Below are 19,070 nucleotides of genomic sequence, written 5' to 3' on the forward strand. Positions count from 1 at the left end.
ACGTGAAGTGACGGGAAGTTCCCGTTTGATATTCCCGCCTATGTTGTGTAATGACAGCGGCATTCCCTCCACGCTACCAATTGGTCATGAGAACACAAGAAAACAATGACAAAGAAAAGATAGTGATAGATTTTACAGGCTGACAAGCATCTAGGTATTTATGAGTAAGTCTACACACATGGCGACTCCTCCCCACACAAGCTTCATGGAAGCTTTTACATGTCCGCACTGGCGGTGGCACCAGTGATAATCTCAACCAGTTCACCGGTAATGGCGGCTTGACGCTGACGGTTGTACAAGATCTGGAACCTGCATGATATTAGCCTTGATCAGTGAAGTCGGGTTAACTTTGAGACTTACTTGTTGATCATCTCACCAGCGTTCTTGGAGGCGTTCTGTAGAACATGGTTAGTCTGGGTTAATTTCGAACATCTGAATGATACTTGCCTCCATGGCGTTACGACGAGCCTGTAATCACATTAGCTTGTTATTCCAAATCAAAGGTTATTTTAAGCGGGAGAACTTACGGAGATTTCGCAAGCGTGACCCTCAGCCATAGCCCAGAAGAGGTTGTTGGCAAGGGCGTATTCACGGAGGTGGGCCAGAGTCTGGTCATCAGTCTCGAAAGTAGAGAGGTTGGCTAGAGCAGAGAGTTCAGTCCCGATACGCGCAAAACACATTACATCTGATATAACTCACGAGACTGGGTGATAGCCTCCTCAGAGTAAGCCTCAACGGTACCGGCCTCGTAGGACTGGGCGTTGATGAACTGGTTGTAGATGATCTTGACGCTGGCGTAGTCGGTGGGCAGCTGAGAGATCTGGTCGGCGATGGACTGAGCATCGTTGAAGGTGGGGATGTCCTTGCAGACGTTGGCGAAGCTCAGGACGATGGCGTTGGGGTTGGTACGAGACAGCTGAGCCTTGGCCTTCTCACCGAGGACGACGATGTCGGCATCGGGGTGCTGCTGGAGCATGCGACGAGTAGCCTTGCTGAGACCGGAGTGGATACCACCGCAAAGACCCTTGTCGGAGCTGGCGACGACGAGCAGAGTCTTCTTGTCCTCGAGAGGCTTGGTCTCGGCGTTCTCGAAAACGGTGTTGGAGGTCTGACCGTAGGTGCGAGAGTCCTCCATGGCCTTCTGGGCGCGAGTAAGACGGGTGGAGGCGATGACCTTCATGGTGTTGGTGATCTTCTCGATGTTCTTGATGGACTTGAGACGGCCCTCGATTTCACGCAGAGTCGCGAAGTTGGCGGCATTGGGAGGAGCAGTGCTTCGAAAAAATCAGCCATTGAACCACTCGGTTGGTCTGCTTGTAGCTCCATCTCCTCGTTTTCCTGAAGGTTAAAGGTTTGGTGGTTTGGGGGGTGGGAGCGAGCTGGGACAGCCTAGCTGGGGTGTGGGAGGGAAACGAAAAGGCGACGGACGGGCGGGTGTTGTGGACATTCCGGAAGAGAAGAAGAACTTACCGGGAGACCGCAATGCTACCAGCCCTCACAGCCGGACGAACAGCACGGGAGAACATATTGCAAAGAAGCCGTACGGTCGAAAAGACCAACGATAAACAATCGTAGAGGGGATAGTGTGGGGAGAGGGGGGAGGAGGGAGAGGGTAGAGGAATCCTCGTAGGCTGGCGGTTGAGAAGTCGGTGGTTGAAGTTGGACTCCTGTTTCTGTTCTTCCGACAGCCGGCAGCACGGGACCCAACCGCGCTAGACCCAAACGAGTAGTCTGGTGGTGAAATGGCTGGTGGTCCGGGTGTCCGGGTGTCCACAGCGACCATCCGTGCAACCCGGCCGGGCGTGCACAGCACTAATCCTAAACGGGCAGCTCTCGAGTTGCCGGACATATCAGGTGACCTGGCTGCGCGCAGGCTTACGTCGGCTGAGTCAGCAGCGCCACTCAGGCATGCAGGCACCGAGGCGCCCGGAATTGAAATGGAGTCGTCATAATTTCCATACAAACTTCCAGACCCGGCAGCCTTGGCACCTCAGGCTGCCAGCCTCCTCGCACGGCGAGTGGCTGACGGTCCGGAGAAACGTGAAGATCGCCTCAGGCCCCAAAAGACGGCCTCGTTTTCCATTCCATTCCTTCTCTTCTTCCTCTCTTTCCTCTCTCTCTCTCTCTCTCTCTTCTCTCTTCCCTTCCCTTTCCTTTTCCCTCTCGTCATCTTTGGCTCTGCTGTCTCTTTTCTCTCTTCTTCCCCTCTCCCCCCTTCAGCTTCTTCTCCTCTCCGCTCCTCCCGCTCGAGTCTCTTTCCACCCTCCCCTCTCCGGTTTCTCGTTTTCCTTCCGTCTTTCCCTATTCGGTCTATGTCTGTCTCTCCCTTTTAGTAGACGCATTCTCGTTGCCATCAGCCTTCCCATTGGCCAGGCTGCCGTTGCTTTCATCACTCCTTCAAGCGCCAGCTCCGGTCCGCAGACTCGCCCTCTCTCGCGCGCGCCCCTGCGCTCTCCCACCCCGGTTTTGCCTATCTACTCGCTCCTTGGGCCCACGCGCTTTTTCCATCAATCGCCTGGCAACCATGAGCTCTTCGGAAGACGATACCCCGCTTGTCAAGGCAAATGGTCGCCGTACCAGTGAGTGTTACTTTCCTCTCTTTGCTCTCACATGACCCTTTCCCGCCTCTCTTTCACGCCTCAGTTACCCATCACTTCCCTTTGTTTGGAGTCAAAATTCGCGACTCAATTACCTCTTTTTGCGCATTGGTCTCCTTGACCCCTTATGAATGCGATAAGTCTTACACTTTCTCTTGTTTTTTAAGGTTCCCACACGGACTCGAAAATGCGCGACGCGACGGAGACAAATGGCCATGTTGATCCAGGCGTATCCATCCGCTTTGGTCCCGTTCAGGCTGAAAATGATGTGGACATGGCCGATGCCGACGCTGCCGCCGTTCCCAAGCGGAAGTCGCGCTCAAGCGTCGGTCAGAGAAAGTCTTACGCCGAACCTGAGAGCAGTGAGGATGATCAACCTTTGGTACGCCGATTACCTCCACGCCAGTTCCTTCGTTCCCCCTACTCTCGCGACGCTATTGCTGTCGCTGTTCGTTCCAGCGGCTGACCAGTCGACAGAGCAAGCGACGCCGCACTTCCGTGAAGCACGAGGACCCCGAAACGGACGATGACGTACCTCTGGCGCTTAATGGAAGAAAGCTTCCCAAGGCGTCGGAGACGGCTATAGGTGAAGAATCCGATTCCGATGTGCCCATCGAAAGAAAACTCGCCTCGCAGAAGAAGAAGATACAGCAGAAGGCAGAGAAGGATGCGAAAGCGACCCGCAAGCAAGCCCCCCCGAAGACTACGAAGGCCACAGCAACCAAGAGACAGGCCAATGGCGTGAAAAAAGAGCCCGAGGACGTGAAGCCTTCGACCGTCAAGAAGACGGCCAAGCCAACCAAGGCCAGTGAGAAGGCTGCGTTGCCTTCGCATGTGAAGCGGGCTGCCTCTAGCGCCAAGTCGACCCCTGTCAAAAAGGAAGAAAGCGAGGAGGCTGAAGACGCCGAGGAAGAAGAGTACAGATGGTGGGAAGACCCGACCAAGGGTGATGGCACGATCAAGTGGACGACCCTTGAACATAACGGCGTGGTTTTCCCTCCTCCGTACGAGCCACTTCCCAAGAACGTCAAGATGAAGTATGATGGCGTCCCCGTCACTCTTCATCCTGATGCTGAAGAGGTGGCTGGCTTCTTCGGCGGCATGCTCAATGCGACTCAGCATGTTGAGAACCCCACCTTCCAGAAAAACTTCTTCATGGATTTCCGAGATATCCTTAAGAAGACTGGTGGCGCAAAGGATCCCAAGGGCAATAAAGTGGACATCAAAGATTTTCACAAGTGCGACTTTCAGCCAATCTTTGCCTACTACGATAATCAACGGCAAGAGAAAAAGGCTTTGCCGCCGGCTGAGAAGAAGCGTTTGAAGGCTGAAAAGGACGCTCAAGAGGCCCCTTACATGTATTGTATGTGGGACGGACGGAAGCAGAAAGTGGGCAACTTCCGAGTGGAACCGCCAGCTCTCTTCCGTGGACGTGGTGAGCATCCCAAAACTGGCCGTGTGAAGTCTCGTGTGCAGCCGGAACAGATCACCATCAATATCGGCAAAGATGCGCCTGTTCCGCCTCCTCCGGAGGGCCACAAGTGGAAAGAGGTCAAGCACGATCAAGAAGGCACCTGGCTTGCAATGTGGCAGGAAAACATCAATGGAAACTACAAGTATGTTATGCTTGCGGCCAATTCTGATGTGAAGGGTCAGAGTGATTACAAGAAGTTCGAGAAGGCTCGTGAATTGAAGCATCACATTGATCGGATCCGCAAAGATTATCAGAAGAACCTCAAGCACGAGCTGATGGTCGAGCGGCAAAAGGCGACGGCAGTATACCTTATTGACCAGTTTGCTCTTCGTGCTGGTAACGAGAAGGGTGAAGACGAAGCTGAGACTGTGGGATGCTGCTCTCTCAAGTATGAGAACGTTACTCTCAAGCCTCCAAACAAGGTTGTCTTTGATTTCTTGGGTAAGGACAGTATCCGCTTCTATGATGAAGTCGAGGTCGACACCCAGGTTTTCAAGAACTTGAAGATCTTCAAGAAAGCGCCCAAGAAGGAGGGCGACGAAATCTTTGATAGACTGACGGTATGTACTTCGACTGGCTCTTGGATTGCACCGCTAATTGACGCACGTAGACCTCCGCCCTCAACAAGCACTTGTCGGCCTACATGCAAGGATTGACTGCAAAGGTGTTCCGTACCTACAACGCTTCCCACACTATGTCCACGCTGCTGAAGGACATGAAGGCGACGGGTAACATTGCAGAGAAGGTGAAGGCGTACAATGACGCCAACCGCAGGGTCGCCATTCTTTGTAACCATAAGCGAACTGTCGCTGCATCCCATGCCAATCAAATGGAGAAGATGAGTGAAAGGGTATGTTGACCAGTGGTGAACACTATAGTTGGGCCGCATTGCTAATACTTATTCGCAATATTTTTTAGATCAAGGGACTACGGTACCAAAGATGGCGTCTAAAGCAACAGATGCTCGATCTCGAGCCTAGTCTAAAGAAGAAGAAAGGCGCCAAGTACTTCGAAATGGACGAAGACATGGACATGGAATGGGTGAAGGAGCACCAGGCCTACCTTGTGGAAGAGCAGCGCCAGAAAATTCAGAAGAAGTTCGAAAAGGACAATGAGAAGCTCGCTGCAGAAGGCGAGAAGGAAATGAAGGCCACTGAGCTGGAGAGCCGTCTCCAGGCAGCAAAAGATATGGAGAAGAAATTCAACAAGGAGAACAAAACCGGAAAGGTGGAAGCCGAAGGCAAGTCCCCGACGGTTGATAAGCTCGAGGCAGCGATCACCAAGCTCGAGCAGCGCATTGAAACGATGGAGCTTCAAGCTCAGGATAAGGAAGAGAACAAGGAGGTCGCTCTAGGAACCTCGAAGATCGTAAGTTCCTGTCCCTTGCTATGGCTGATGGTTCTTGATTGACTAACACCACATAGAACTACATCGACCCTCGTCTTACTGTGGTTTTCAGCAAGAAGTTTGATGTTCCTATTGAGAAGTTTTTCTCCAAGTCCCTCCGGGAGAAGTTCGAATGGGCCATCAAGTCGGTCGACGAGGATTGGGAATTCTAAGATTCCCTCGACCGCGTCGCACCTTGATTTTGCGAATCCTCCCCGCTCGGTCCATTGAGCCTGACTCCGGATGCAGAGTGTTTCCTTGTTTTATTTTCCTCTACTATATTCTTTGCCTACACCGGTGGTAAAACGGATTGTCTTACGCATAATGCATTCTTGGAGCCTTATATTATTGTTCTTTCTCTAACTTTTTTTTTCTCTTTTTCCTTGCTTGCCACATCTCTCTCCCAAAAGCCACCCCTGCCTTCTTGTCGCTGTACACCCCGCTTCAATCTACTGTCTCGATTCATTACGATGAACATGCAAGAGGGCTTATCTTCAGCATCACCAGTTTACTTGCCCACCTCTGGTCTTGGTTCTCGCTACGTCTTGGACATTTCTCCCCCTTCGTTTCAAGTTTTAGCCCTCCATTGACCCTACAGATGAAGATAAGAAGAATAAAGAAAAAGAAAAAGAGTTATACATCCGGGAAACTCGATACAGCTATCAATATATCATCAATATATACAGATTCACATAAGGCATCTGAACGTTATACAGTGGTAACATGAAATCACGAGTCTATAACTCGCTTGATAGCTTAGTGCTTATTAGTAATCTTTGTAGGAACTGACAACCAAAACCGCGTCATGATTGGTGTAATTCTTAGCTTGGTTTTAAACCTTTTGAGAATCATACTAGTATTCCTATGATCAAATCATTAGTGTTTGTATGCTGCAGTGGCAGTGTTTATAAGTTCGTCCGGAGCTAGCCAGTATGATAGTCTGATAGTTGGCGAACAAGCTTAGTCTAAATCAGAACTGCTACAAAGTTACCATGCTACTAAAGTGGCCTGTTGCAAATCATGTGATGCAAGAAGGATATGGTACGGAGTAGATATATGATGACGCTATATTCCAGTTTCTGAACGCCAAATTTTCAAAATTGAGGGGTTCTGGGCCCTAGCGATCGGCATACCACACTTATAGCTGACATTAAGAGTTCTGTCATGCATCGTGAAAGTGGAGAAGAAAATTGAAGGGATTTATTGGAGTAAAGGGTGAGAGGGGAGTGAGTGGGCATGTATCCAAAGTACGCAGACTGAGACAAGCTGGATTATGTAAATGATGGTAAAAGACGGCCATGAGGGATGGCGGCCTGAGGTTAACATTCAAGGACAAGGCTCAACCTATCCGTAGTGTATGTAGTGCAACAAATAAAAGAAGAAAGATAGAAGTAGTCTAAGATGTGCATGATGTTCATAATCAAAAGGGCACACCATCCAGCCCCAGCCAGTGACAGAAGAATGTATAAATGCAAGAAGGATATAGAACATACCAGTTGCTCAAGAACGGAAACCCAGAGACCCAAACAGAATATTACAGATTACATGCAGAAACGGTCCGTGGTATACAACATGCGAACTTGAGATGAGTGGATGCGGATGCGACAGGTCTATGTGCTTTTTGCCCGAGGATAAGGTCGAGTTGGTGTGTTCTGAGAGGGCAATGCGTGGTCATGCACGGTGGGAGTAGGAATAGCTCTCATATGCGTCATCAACCTCGCTGTTATGCTCGTGTAGAGGCCGGGTCGAGAACATGAAAACAGGAATATCACGTGTGGGGTCGTCTATGGCCACCAGCCCATTCGCTTGTAACTTTCAACCATGTCTCGTACGGCATCGGCGTCGAAGCGCTCTCGGGATGGCTTCCATCCAGTGGTCGTCTCGAATAGCGTCCCATCCAGACACATGTCTTGGTCCTTCAGTACATCCTTCTCCAGGAATGGGCCAATGGGTCCAGGCCGTTCGATCTTCTTCTCTTCGAGCAAGTCAGCCCATCCCTGTAAGCATTCCTCGTTCATGTCATCCACAACATCATCAAGGTTCAGCTTCGCGAATTGGGAAGCTAAAGAGCCCAAGAAGTCACACTTGAGCTTGAAAACTTCAGAGAGAGCCTTTGCGATATCTTCCTGGCGAGTATCGCCGTGGTCGACCACGTTGAATGCAAGGGGCGCTGAACCGTCCGTGGGGGCGTTTGCTCTCCACTCAGCCGCTTTCCACAAGGCGCTGGCTGCGTCCCTGACATATACGGTGTTGATCTTCAGATCCTTAGTATAAAGAAGCTCCAGATCCTTCTCGAGCTCCAGGTGAACGCGAGCAAGGCATATTCCCATTGCGAAGTAGCCCGAGTCATATTCTCCGTAGACGTGGGGCAGACGAAGCAAGCAATAGTTGAGACCGGGGATCTTTTGCAGCTCCTCGCTGGCCTTCATCTTCCACTTGGCCAGCTTGTGCCACGGCTGCAGTTTATCATCTTCCTTACGCGGACTCGAGCCGCCTTTGTAGACGTGAGCGGTTGAGCACTCAACGAAAGAGCGGATACCTCGGCGGGCGACTTCGCGACCCAAGGCGACTGTGAGGGCGTAGCTGCGGACTTCGTAGACGTCATCGGGTTGCGAATGCCTGGTCTCACCTCCACAGTTGATCACATAATCAAATTGTTCGCCATTGGCACGGTCAAAGATACGAGGGAAGTGCTCTGAGTTTCGGAGACGCAGGTCAGTAAGACTATTGTCCTGGTCGCCTATGACATAAAAAAAAAAAGGTGTATGGGCACTCACGTTCACGGCTGGCATCAGCCTGGACGAATTTATCTTTTGAGCAAGCTTCCTGGAACTCAGGGGCCAACCAGGCCAGCTGAGGCAGGACTTTATCAACTAGTCGAACTTCCGAAGCCAAGTTATTTTCATGCAGGTAAAGAGCGAGATGGCGACCGATAAATCCTATAAGATGGGAATTAGTATGTTAGCTAGAATAATCGGGTATCGGGAAGAGGGAGGGGAGGGGTGATGCATACCTAAACCACCAACGATCAGGACGGCCGGCTTTTTGCTCTGTTCGTCGGCCATTGTGGGAGGATAATGATAAAGTAAAGAGATTGAAACCAAGATAGGACCACTCTGTGGTACTTTTCACTTCAAGTAGCCTCGATGCGATCTGTGGACTGCTGGCTGTGTTGACACCCCGCACCCGAGCGCGAACAAAATCGAAGAATGCGGGGAGGAAAAGGGGGAGGGGAAGCAGAGAGAGGATCACCAAGTAAGGGACAAAAAGGAGCTCGATGACAGTTAATCAGATGTAGTATTTACCGACGGCAAGAAGTCACCGAAAGGTTTGAGTTAAATTCCACAGGAGGTGTTAAAAGGGGAGGAAGAAAAGGAGGAAGCGGAAGGAAGAATGGGAAGAACGTAAGAAGAAGAGGAGGAGGAGGAGAAGGAGGAGGAGAAGGAGGAGGAGCAGGAGGAGCACAGGATGATCCTTTTCCGGGATTAAAAACCATTTATCAGAATCACCTGCTCTCGCTCAGATCAACTTCAGTCCCAGGCCCAGTTTCAGTCCACTTCTCCTCCTCCTCCTTCAGGAATCTCGTCATACACTCAACTCAAAGCTAGATAGATAAAGAAACGAGCTAATAATTCATAGTCATACCCTTAAGACTGTCATGGCTTGACCATGGCTGCACTACACTGTCCACTATCGTCCCCGACTGAGACAGCTGCCCTCTTTTGACAACATTCGGAAATAGTGATGTTCTTGTTGCTGATGCCCAATCTCACTTCTCTCGTCTGACGGCTAGAATGGTCTTCCAACCCTCAAAAGAGAAAACCTAGACCTCACCGAGGATGCCCAGATGGCGAATGCATTGCACTTACAGACTATAACTGGCCTCAGATAACCCCTCCAAACACACTACTATTTTTCCAAAGGCAATAATCCAGCGTTAGCCCTTGGCAAACTCCTCTTTAACTACAATCAAGCTCCATCCTTCATTATTATCGTCACCCTATGATTTCCCGGAGGCCGAGAAACACAATTACCGCGGATAACGCTGGACGACCGGAAGCTCAAGTGAAAGTCTCTCTCATTCTCTTACGAACCCAAGCGTATGCCGAACGAACTCCGCTAGCGCTGCGTCTAGAAATTTCGCCAGCACGGTGGATGTTCCCGCTGGATTATTCCCTCGTACAGTAGTGGGAAATTTAGAGTCCTCGGGAGACCCGACCAGAGCCGACAAATTAATTATTCATCTCCTCCCCTGCCAAGCGCGCGTTGTGGGACGTTTTCCGTTCTTCAGGGACACCGTCCGATCATAGTCCCGCCGCTTAAGTGGGTAGCAGCAGGCCTAACCGCCTAAGAGGCTTAGAGGCTAGGGGGGTTGGTGGAGGAACAAAGAGGGAGGGGGTCGCACAATGAGATGGGGACTGCAGGAAGAATCGAAGAAGACGCGAATCCCTTCGGAACATGAAAGGTCCAGAATAAGCAGACGATCACTCGCCACCACAACAAGGCGAACGTATCATTCCTAAACCCCGAAAAGCGATCGCGACACGGCCAGACGGGAGCAGCGCGAAGGCAAGTGTGTGATCACCTACAGGGAATAATCAAATGATCTGCGTCTCATATTACGAGTCAGGGCTGGTGGGGAATCGTTCCAAGATCATTAATATTATTGTGCGTCGCGCAGTTAGTGTTTCTTTTCCTGCGCATAGCTTCGGCATCTGACTTCTAGCAACGCACTCTGGCGGATTGAGAAAGGCCAAAGCCCAAGCCGCTCACTGTCACCTCCAGACTCCAGAGAAGCATCTAAGCAACTACTTTCCTTCCACCATTCATTGCCGGCGATTATTCCCGACAGTGACAAGCCCGATGGTGGAAAGGTAAACGCGGACGCTATTGACTTTGATTCCAAGTTTTACGGATAACAGGTGGTCTAGTCGGCGCGCGATTCCGAATGCGCTTCGTGCTTTCGTCTGCTAATGGATCTTTTTACTCGACGGGGTTATCATGGCTCGCCCCATATCCTACCGAATCAAGACAGCCAAGCTCTACGGTAATGCTGGCCTATTTCGTTTCTAGCATGGCATCTGTTACAACGCCGCCAATAATGATGCTGAAGATGATGCGAATGGTTCTACATGTCATTGCCGACAATGCAGTCGGTGTACACTGTCCACGTAAACCCCCCCAATCCTTCAGAAAGGATCGGAGATGCCTCGGCATTTGCAAATACTTACTTATTTAGTCAAAAAAGAAATTAAGGAAGGAAAGGAATTGACGTCAAAAGCCTGCCGTTAATTCTCCGACCTTTTCCTTTTTCCTTTTCCCCAGGCGATGTGCTTCGCTGTACCATGGACCGTGGCCGATCGTCAGCCCGTGGTTCGTGCTGGACTTAGCTATCCTACACTACTGCCGTGCACTTCATGCAACTAGAGAAGTAGCTGGAACTTTATACACAGTAAGAAATTGAAACTGGTCACCACACCATCCTTACGCTCTGCACATTGTTGCCTACCCGCTTCCAGACTAAACCCTCTTTTCTTGCCACTAATCTATCCGTACTACTATGCCCTCTAAAAGGACAATAACATGTGACAAACAATGTGCTACCGGAAAATTCATCCAGACCAATACCATGAAACACCTGGTGACACTGAAATTAGTACGTAAGTAACTCTGGGGTAAGTTATATTCAGTAAGTACGGAGTAGTAGTGGTGAAATCAAATCATACCAAGTTCACAATTGTACCCACGACGGGATAAAAAAAGTTCTCTATCTTTGCCTAGAGCCTGTACTGCAAGGCGGTTTATCATTTCTACTTTCGAGTAGTAGTTGCCACAATCAAGCCCTACACGGGGTTTGATACTATCTCTATACGGGATTTGGACCGGCCTCTTAACTCAGGTTCTAGATTCAAGTTCTACAAGACAGGGACTGTAAAGTTTACTAAAGCCTAGCCTAGTTCTACCATACTGTGAATACAAGAACTTTCCTCAACTATGCCCAACTGTAAACAATAGCCCTATCCAGACAAAAGAACATGCCAACTAACCCAACCCCAGTATGTAAGAAAGGTAGATAGATAGATACCAACAGAAGAAGAAGTAGAAGTACAATCAGGAAGTCCCCACATGAAGCATCACTCTAATCTTAAAGACCGCTCCGGAGGAAGAAGCTTCATCCTGTGCATTCGCTTCAGCCTGCCAGGCGTTATCCAATTCCTGCAACATAATGAGCAGATCCTCATTACATTCGCGACGCACACGAATCTCAAAGTCCGACCAGTCAAACCTGACCGACGCAGCGAAAACCTGAGGCGACATGGAATCCCATTTCAACTGCGCTGAGGGGCTCCACTCCATCACGTTGCACTGTTCCGCCATGTGCTCTAGGAAGTCCGTGGCCTGAGCAGCGAAATCCGTGAATGGTAGCCACACGGGAGCCATTCCGACTTGGTTGCTTGCCGTGACGAGGAACTTGGTATCCTTTGCATACTCAGACATAGTCATATTGATCTGGTTGTTGCTTTCTGTAATAGGGGATTTGGTGTTCTTCGTCTGAGGATACTGAGGAGCAGCGTCAGTCATGTTAATATGGTTGCTGTTGCTCTCTGTGGTGGGGTCCTTTGTGTAGTGAGGAGCAGCACGGTGCACGAATGTTCCCTTAACTGGGGCAGATATACTCTCTTTCCCTTTGGGAGGTTTCAATTGAACCTCTGGGGTTCCCTTGTAGCGGTTAGCTAGAGAAGTGCGCTGTTTCTTGGACTTCTTCGCCGTATTGTTTTGGATTTCGGCCTCGGGCTCAGAGTCAGAGACGATTGCCTTGAATGGCCGAATGGTGTTTGGGGTACTGCGGGTCCGCGCCTTGTATGCAGGCTTGTCGGTGTCGTCCTCGTCCGTCTCCTTGACAGTAGATTTTCTCTTTTTGGTACTAGCCATTTCAAAGGGTGATTTGACTGGTTGCAATGGCTAAACGTTCCATGAAATGTGTTAGTACTGAATGGAATATGAACATGAAACAAAAGAGCAGACCTTTGCCTTCTCTTGACTTAGTCTGGAATAGTTCTTCGCCTTCCTAAGTAGCAGAATGGCAATTGTTCGAGCGATCCTATATAATAATTAGCACAGTCAACTCATTCGGGAGCATCCGTGTCAAAGTAAGATAGAGAGAAAGAAGGAACGAAGAATGGATGGAAGGTAAACAAAGAAGAAGAGAAAAACTTACTCCTCACTCTGAGCCGGATAAGTGCAAAGCGTCTTCTCATCCGCAAGGGATTCTTCCTGTAGATACTTCTTTCTGTTCGCTGGAGTTCCCCAGTACTTCAGACCGTACTCTTCGACGAAACTCTTAGCGCAGTTGTGTCGCTCGTCCTCAGAGTTGAGGATCTCTGTCCATTCAAATTCGCTCTGCTCAACATGATCCTTCACCAGACCAAGAAACTCACGGCCGTACTCTTCCTTGAGGTCCAGGAAATGAATGAATTGTTTGTCTCTCCAGGATGCCTTGACCTCACCACGGTCTAGAAGTTCTTTCATTGTTTCGGCATCACTGCTGGAGCCGGCAGGGCTTGAGGCAGAAGACATTATGATGTTGGTACTTGGGTCTGGGGTACGGTCCCGGTAGGAGTACTTGAAGGGGTTGGCTGGAAGAGAGCGAAACATGAGGTGTCAGTGTGTATGTTCGAGGTAGAGGCAAAGAGAAGAAGACGCGGGGAGGATAGGATGGGGGAGAGAAGGTAGGGAAGAAGAGGCGAGCTCTTGCCATGCTTATATAGTATCTGGTGTTGAGGGGCGAAGTGAATGTGAGTGAAAAGTCGTCGCTATAGCGATGTGAGGGGCTTGGTGCTTGTTGGGAAGCAGAGGTGAGAGTGAGAGGTATTTGATTGGAGAATGAAGTGAACATAGAAGAATTCAGTGCTTAGAGAACTCATAACGTGATCGGGTGCATGTTGTAGAACAGGTACGATCATTGTCAATCATGCTGCAGATAGGCCTGTTTGGCAATTGAGCCATGTTGGACTAGACTCTGAACTGATTATCAACCTCGGCTAGGAAGACGTAGGCTTATGGACTATGGTAATGGACGCTGAAGACACTGAAGACATTGGTAGAAGACATATCAGAAACAACAGGCAAGTAGAAAGCAGGAGGTACTAGTTGAAGAACGAAGATGCGATATTGTAGAAGAGGAACTACTTTGAATGATAGGAACAAATACGTCAACATTACTGTATACTGTCAGATTTGAAGTAGCATGAGTTCTTGTCATAAGATGGTCTTGATATTCATAGCTCAGTCAGGTTGGATGTTTTTTCTATGCTTTTCAGCGTGCAAATTGCAAATCCCAGGCACTCGTCCAACATCATTTCATTCTGCGCCGAGATAGCGAAGTGAATTCTTTAGCTCTTTAATCGCTGTATTAACATCGTCAAAGGTCAAGGCTGACACGGCCCAACGGGCATGCTTCTGCGCAAGAGCTATGGCCTGATCGTCAAGTGACTGAGGGTTCACCCCACTGGAACCAGAAGCGGCAGGTGCAGGTGGAGGTGGTGTGGATGACGGGAAACTTTGAGGAGTAGGACGAGAAACTACAGGCACTGTCGCAGAGGAAGACTGTACAAACGGTGGAGGCGGAGCGACACTGCTTGTCGGTTTGGAGTAAAACGAGCTTGCGTCGTGAGATGCTGCCGACGGGCTCGAAGGCGGGATGGATGACGGTGGAGGGAAGGAGTGGAACGAGTCAGCACGAGCTTGCGGAGGCTTTGCACCAATATCCGCGGGCGTATCTGGAAGGTTGGGTACTGAGGGAGCAGCAGGTGAAGTGAAAGTCTCTGGAGCAGAGGGGAGATTCAGCGGTGCGCCTGACTCCGCATCGCCCTCCTCGTTCGAAGTAGACATCGGGTCCGCTCCGGAGTGAGCAGCCGGAACATCGGCAAACGTGGTCGGAGGTTGCGGGAGACTGAGAGGTGATTGTGAAGGTTGCATAGACTCATCAGGGACCTCTTCAACAGAAGGCTGCCCAGGTTGTGCGGCTGACGATCCCACGATGGCCTGCACTTCGGGATCGTCCTGCTTGGCCTCCATTCCCCTAAGTTCACTTTCAAGTTCATCTTCCTCAGTAGGCGCCGGGTTGGACGCATTAGGATCCTCTCCCGCCTTGATAGCCTTTATGATCCTCACCGCATGGTACTTGCAGAACTTGATCTTCGCGGCGATCTCAGGTTCCGGAGGGTTGGTCCAAATTTGACACAATTCGAGGAACGTAGCAGCAGCTTGGAACGTATCGGCCGTCTGTCTAATACCGGGTCAGCTTTGGTGCGGGTATTAATTCACGAAAACAACCCACTTGGTCACTTTATTGGCTTTCATTGTCGCCTCCGCACGGCCAAGGACCTCCAATCCGAACTGCTCCACGTACGCATTGGCTGCCACCGCATCGGTTACCGCATCATTATCGACATTTTCACTCTTGAACTGAATTCAGACGGGATATGTGTAAGTCTTTGGGAAGTGCGCGCCATCGTAGCGGGGGTGTCCTGCGCCCGACGTACCTGCTCCAGCTTGTCCACCAGGTCCGTTGTGTATAGCTTGACATCGTCGTCGGAAGTGTGTAGTCCCCGTCCGATGATCTGATTAACAATCCAGAAGTTACCTGTAATCGAGAAGCGAACATTAGTCAGTTTATGTGGCCTTCCATTTGAGCAGCAACATGCGCAATCAACAGCACTTACACCAGTAGGCAACAACGGGCTTCGCGCGTTCGAGCTGAGCCGCCCGCAACGCGTACCGCCCAATGTCGGCGGATCTCAAACTAGCGGGGATATTGCTCGCCATGGGGTTGGGTGGGACGCTGACGTCCAGGAGGTCAGAGCTGCAACGGTCAGGATGCAGGAGGAAGATGCACGATGCAGGGCGGGGATGACGTTGGAGGTGGAACTGCGCCAAGCTGGTCTCGGGTCGGCCTAGCGTTCCTGACTTCGGCCTCGGCCCATAGTTGTACTATATACTACATTGTTTACCACAACATGTAAATCAAAGATTACCTCAACCACATAGATCATGTTATTTTCCTGGTCAGAGTATGTAGCTAATTGTCAAAGCTAGATATTGCAAGACTTCACGCCGTTTCCCACGCCGGTTAACCCATGCTAGTCCTGCAAAGAACCCTCCGCCAAAGTTAAGAGAATTATCAATCAATCATGCATCCTCAACGATCCATTCGCCGATATCCACCCGCTCCTCGGCCAAAGCTTCGACTTCAAAGTGGTCCTCAACTTGTCCCCCAGGTCCTCCAATTCTCTCAATGACTATCCAGGCTCCACCCTGATCTGCGAGATCCGGATGCAGATCGAAGTCCTCAATTCGTACTCCAGATATCGCATCACTATGGTTCCCATCTTCAGAAGTAGCCAGTATCTCCTTGTACGGCCCTTGACCAAGCTCTACTGTCATCAACATTGGAGACGGGCCAACGGCGCGATTTCCGATCGTAGACATTCTGCTCCGTCCTATCAGCTTAATGCGGGTCAAGCGATTGGTCTCCAAGGATGCCAGCATCCGATCTTTCCCAGGAGTCAAGACCCCGATATCAGATATGACCGCTCGTCGCCCTGCTGCCTCTGGTGCAAGCGGCTTCACGTCGCACGGTAGTGCCGACGAAATCCAGAGTGTGAACCGTCCAAGTTGGTCCGGGGCGAAGGTTGAGCAGACGAGCGTGTAGACTCCTTCGCCGAGTCTCTTCTTTTCCGCAAGAGACCCGCCACGCCGGTAATCACCGCTATCGGTTATGATATCGCGGTTCCGAACCCTAGTCACACGCTGTCCATTGGACCAGAACAACTTGACATGCGTAGCGAGCTCCGGCTCCGATGGTTCCAGCAGAATTGATATATCTGTATCGTCATGAACCTCGAGTCGGAACTGAGGATTAAACGGGTAGCGGGCAGATTCGGCGTTTCCTCCTGCCGTGGAAGGCATCCACATTCCCTGAGTTTTTGTCAGGCAAGCGTATCGGTTCTGGGCAGGCGCCAAGAGCAAGGGATTGTCGGACAGAGCCGACAATGTGAAGTTCTGGCTGACAGCGGGTAATGACTGCTCAGAAACCGCGACAGTGTAGGTCGTGCCTGGAGGCATTTCCAGTCTCATGAGGGTATTTGGCGAGTCAACGTATGGACCGCGGTGAAGGGCTCCTTCACTTAATGCCACTCGTTTTCCATTTGCGTTGAACACGTAGATGCTAATGAATCCTGGTTCCAGATCGTCTTGGGGCACTTGGTTTTGCTCATCATGATGAATCGACCTGAAATGCTTCCCAAGCAGTAGCCAGACATTACCGCCAATCTCAGAGGTAATAGCAAACTGGGGGTTTTTCGCGAAGCAGCCAGCCACCCCTTTGGCAGTTGAAAGGTCCCATGTAAAGTGAATGTCTTCCCGATAGCGAAAGATTCCCGGATTCCAGTTCAAATACAGGTTCTCAAAGTTTTGTAAGACACTCTCACAATCCATCCAGTAGGTCCTTGGTAAGGAGGACGCAGGGGTGTGAGATGTATGTCCAAGTCCGAAACTGTCTGCGATATCTCCGGTGGTGGCATCGTCACCTGCCCATGGGTTCTTTACAAGCATTTGGCGACGATCTCTCTGCTCTCTCATATCCAAGATAGCGTAGTCATGTTCGCTCGCTAAGCCTAGTTCTTTCTGCTCCCTCTCGGTTAATTTGCCCGTACCTATCGTCAGTAGGACATCGCCATGCCGGAAGCGCTTGAATAGCCGCCTCCAGAGTTGCTCTGCAGTTACATCATCTTGATGGAGGAAGACCTGCTCGGGAATCCAGCCTGTCAAGACCCACAAGTCTGTACCAGAATTGCTCCCAGGAAAGTCATAGCCCCCGCGAAGCTTCAGATACGCCTTTTCTACAAAGGCCGGCCACAGAAAGTTAGGATTATTTCGATCAACAACATGAAGTGATCTTGTTGTTTTTGACGCCGGCAAGCGATCATCAATGACAACTTTTCTGAAACATCCATTAAAATAAAAGCGGAATATGTATTTTCCTGAAGGGGAAATCATTGGATTTACCTGCCCGTATTCGCAGGGGAAAACGATGGGAAGATGGTGCTGTAATTGTTAGGAGCATGTTCCTTGCAGGAGTGTCATGTTGAAGAGCATCATACCTTATCTAGACCACGCTCCGACCTTGATGTAGCAGCACAGAGACTGGCAACGACGGAGCAGTCGGTCAACATATCTTGGACGAGATCTGTAGTGCCTGAAACCGACATCACAGGCATTCTTGATTTCAGGCCATGTATGCTGTTTGCATGCTTAGACAACAGCTCAGAGGGACGCTCCCAGCCTGCCAGAATGCGCCTTTGCTGTTTGGACAGGTGGAGGTCTGGCTTGTCACTGGACCCAGTCAGCATCTGGAAATCAACATTTGACGATGCCTCCAATATCAGGGACTAGATAGACGTACGTAAAAAGCCCTTCAACTCCCTTCTCAAAATCTTCGGGGCCCGGGGCATTTTTCCATGGAGGAAAGATAAAGCCATTGAGCTTTGCGCTCTCAAGCAGAATAATCTCCTCACGTGTGGTAAGTTTACGTGTGGATTTGGGAAATCGCGCCGTGAGACCGCTTTTCTCTTGAATCTGGACAACGGCCTGCCAGTCCTTGTTCTGTTTGATCTTTTCTGCCCGTGTGAGCCATTCCTTACATTTCGCATCAAGAGCCTGTCTATCCTTTGATTCGGTTGTCAGACTCAACGCCTTCATGTAATTTTCGGCGGCGTCGATAGCAGACTCAAGGGCCTGGCCTTGAGTAACAGCACTAGATGCATCTCGCTCAGCTTTCTGGCTACTGGTTAGTCCGAAGAACCTCTATGGTGGTGATCGACACCGAGCTGGAAGTAGAAAAGAGTAGAATAGTTACCAAGGCCTGGTTGACTAAGAACTTTGTAGATGCAGCGTTCGGTCTAGACATACTGCTGAACCAGCCTCTCTGCAACTACTGCAGATTCGGCTAGCACCTATCAGATGTGAGGCAGTAATACACTACTTGATGATCATGCCGAAGGGGACCTAGTATCTCCGATGATGACATCCGAGGTCCACTACCTTAAGGAATGTGCCAGACCCAAAGCAATAATAGACAAGGGGAACGTGCACTTCCAGATAACCCAAAGATAAGGAAACTTTAGATGGGTTAGTCAGGAAGATGAAACACCAAAGAAAAGGTCGGCAGATGAAGTGTGAATGGTGGCAGGCGAACTGGTGAATGGTGGTACTAGATAGTATGGAGTTGGTAACCGTCGCGTGTCGGTGGGGAGAGACGGCAGTGGGCAGGAAACAGTGGGTGACCCAAAGCGATAACGATCAACAGGCCGGCCATCGGACCGAGGCTCGTTTCGTCATGCGCGCCATCGCTGCGCCGAGGTTCATCTGCCTTGACTTGCTTGTTCGGAGTATCCCTGCCCTCATAGTGCTTCTTGCCGGGCTTCTGGTTTTGTCAGTCACTGACCAGTCCCTGAAACCAGGCACTCAACACCACTTCGCCTGTGATCGCTTCAAACTGTGAACACTACGGTCGCCAGAGTTCTTTCGCACAGCCCAGACATTCTCTTCTG

General features: G+C 50.3%; 6 protein-coding genes across 6 annotated transcripts; 1 reads left to right on the forward strand and 5 right to left on the reverse strand.

Annotated features, from left to right (window-relative positions):
* Positions 1-215: 215 nt before the first annotated feature.
* AtWU_05357 (F1F0 ATP synthase subunit gamma) lies at positions 216-1,526 on the reverse strand (the record flags this gene model as incomplete). The annotated part of the gene is made up of 6 exons (XM_035500467.1): positions 216-309; positions 361-395; positions 448-468; positions 528-640; positions 700-1,274; positions 1,471-1,526. The coding sequence occupies 6 exons, from the start codon at positions 1,524-1,526 to the stop codon at positions 216-218; spliced, it is 894 nt and encodes a 297-aa protein (XP_035356360.1).
* Positions 1,527-2,524: 998 nt separating this feature from the next.
* AtWU_05358 (DNA topoisomerase 1) lies at positions 2,525-5,630 on the forward strand (the record flags this gene model as incomplete). Its single annotated transcript, XM_035500468.1, has 6 exons — positions 2,525-2,579; positions 2,765-2,979; positions 3,075-4,631; positions 4,682-4,921; positions 4,990-5,439; positions 5,496-5,630. The coding sequence occupies 6 exons, from the start codon at positions 2,525-2,527 to the stop codon at positions 5,628-5,630; spliced, it is 2,652 nt and encodes an 883-aa protein (XP_035356361.1).
* A 1,611-nt stretch (positions 5,631-7,241) lies between these two features.
* AtWU_05359 (NAD-dependent epimerase/dehydratase family protein) lies at positions 7,242-8,522 on the reverse strand (the record flags this gene model as incomplete). The annotated part of the gene is made up of 3 exons (XM_035500469.1): positions 7,242-8,152; positions 8,235-8,396; positions 8,471-8,522. 3 exons carry the CDS (start codon positions 8,520-8,522, stop codon positions 7,242-7,244), a joined length of 1,125 nt encoding a protein of 374 aa, XP_035356362.1.
* Positions 8,523-11,568: 3,046 nt separating this feature from the next.
* AtWU_05360 (uncharacterized protein) lies at positions 11,569-13,113 on the reverse strand (the record flags this gene model as incomplete). The annotated part of the gene is made up of 3 exons (XM_035500470.1): positions 11,569-12,420; positions 12,484-12,559; positions 12,677-13,113. 3 exons carry the CDS (start codon positions 13,111-13,113, stop codon positions 11,569-11,571), a joined length of 1,365 nt encoding a protein of 454 aa, XP_035356363.1.
* Positions 13,114-13,818: 705 nt separating this feature from the next.
* Positions 13,819-15,285, reverse strand: AtWU_05361 (uncharacterized protein; the record flags this gene model as incomplete). Its single annotated transcript, XM_035500471.1, has 4 exons — positions 13,819-14,746; positions 14,798-14,925; positions 15,003-15,103; positions 15,183-15,285. 4 exons carry the CDS (start codon positions 15,283-15,285, stop codon positions 13,819-13,821), a joined length of 1,260 nt encoding a protein of 419 aa, XP_035356364.1.
* Positions 15,286-15,648: 363 nt separating this feature from the next.
* On the reverse strand, positions 15,649-18,427 carry AtWU_05362 (calpain-like protease PalBory; the record flags this gene model as incomplete). Its single annotated transcript, XM_035500472.1, has 4 exons — positions 15,649-17,565; positions 17,622-17,853; positions 17,924-18,297; positions 18,377-18,427. 4 exons carry the CDS (start codon positions 18,425-18,427, stop codon positions 15,649-15,651), a joined length of 2,574 nt encoding a protein of 857 aa, XP_035356365.1.
* Positions 18,428-19,070: the final 643 nt, after the last annotated feature.

This window comes from Aspergillus tubingensis (assembly GCF_013340325.1).
Source record: "Aspergillus tubingensis WU-2223L DNA, scaffold_7, whole genome shotgun sequence".
NCBI lineage: Eukaryota > Fungi > Ascomycota > Eurotiomycetes > Eurotiales > Aspergillaceae > Aspergillus > Aspergillus tubingensis.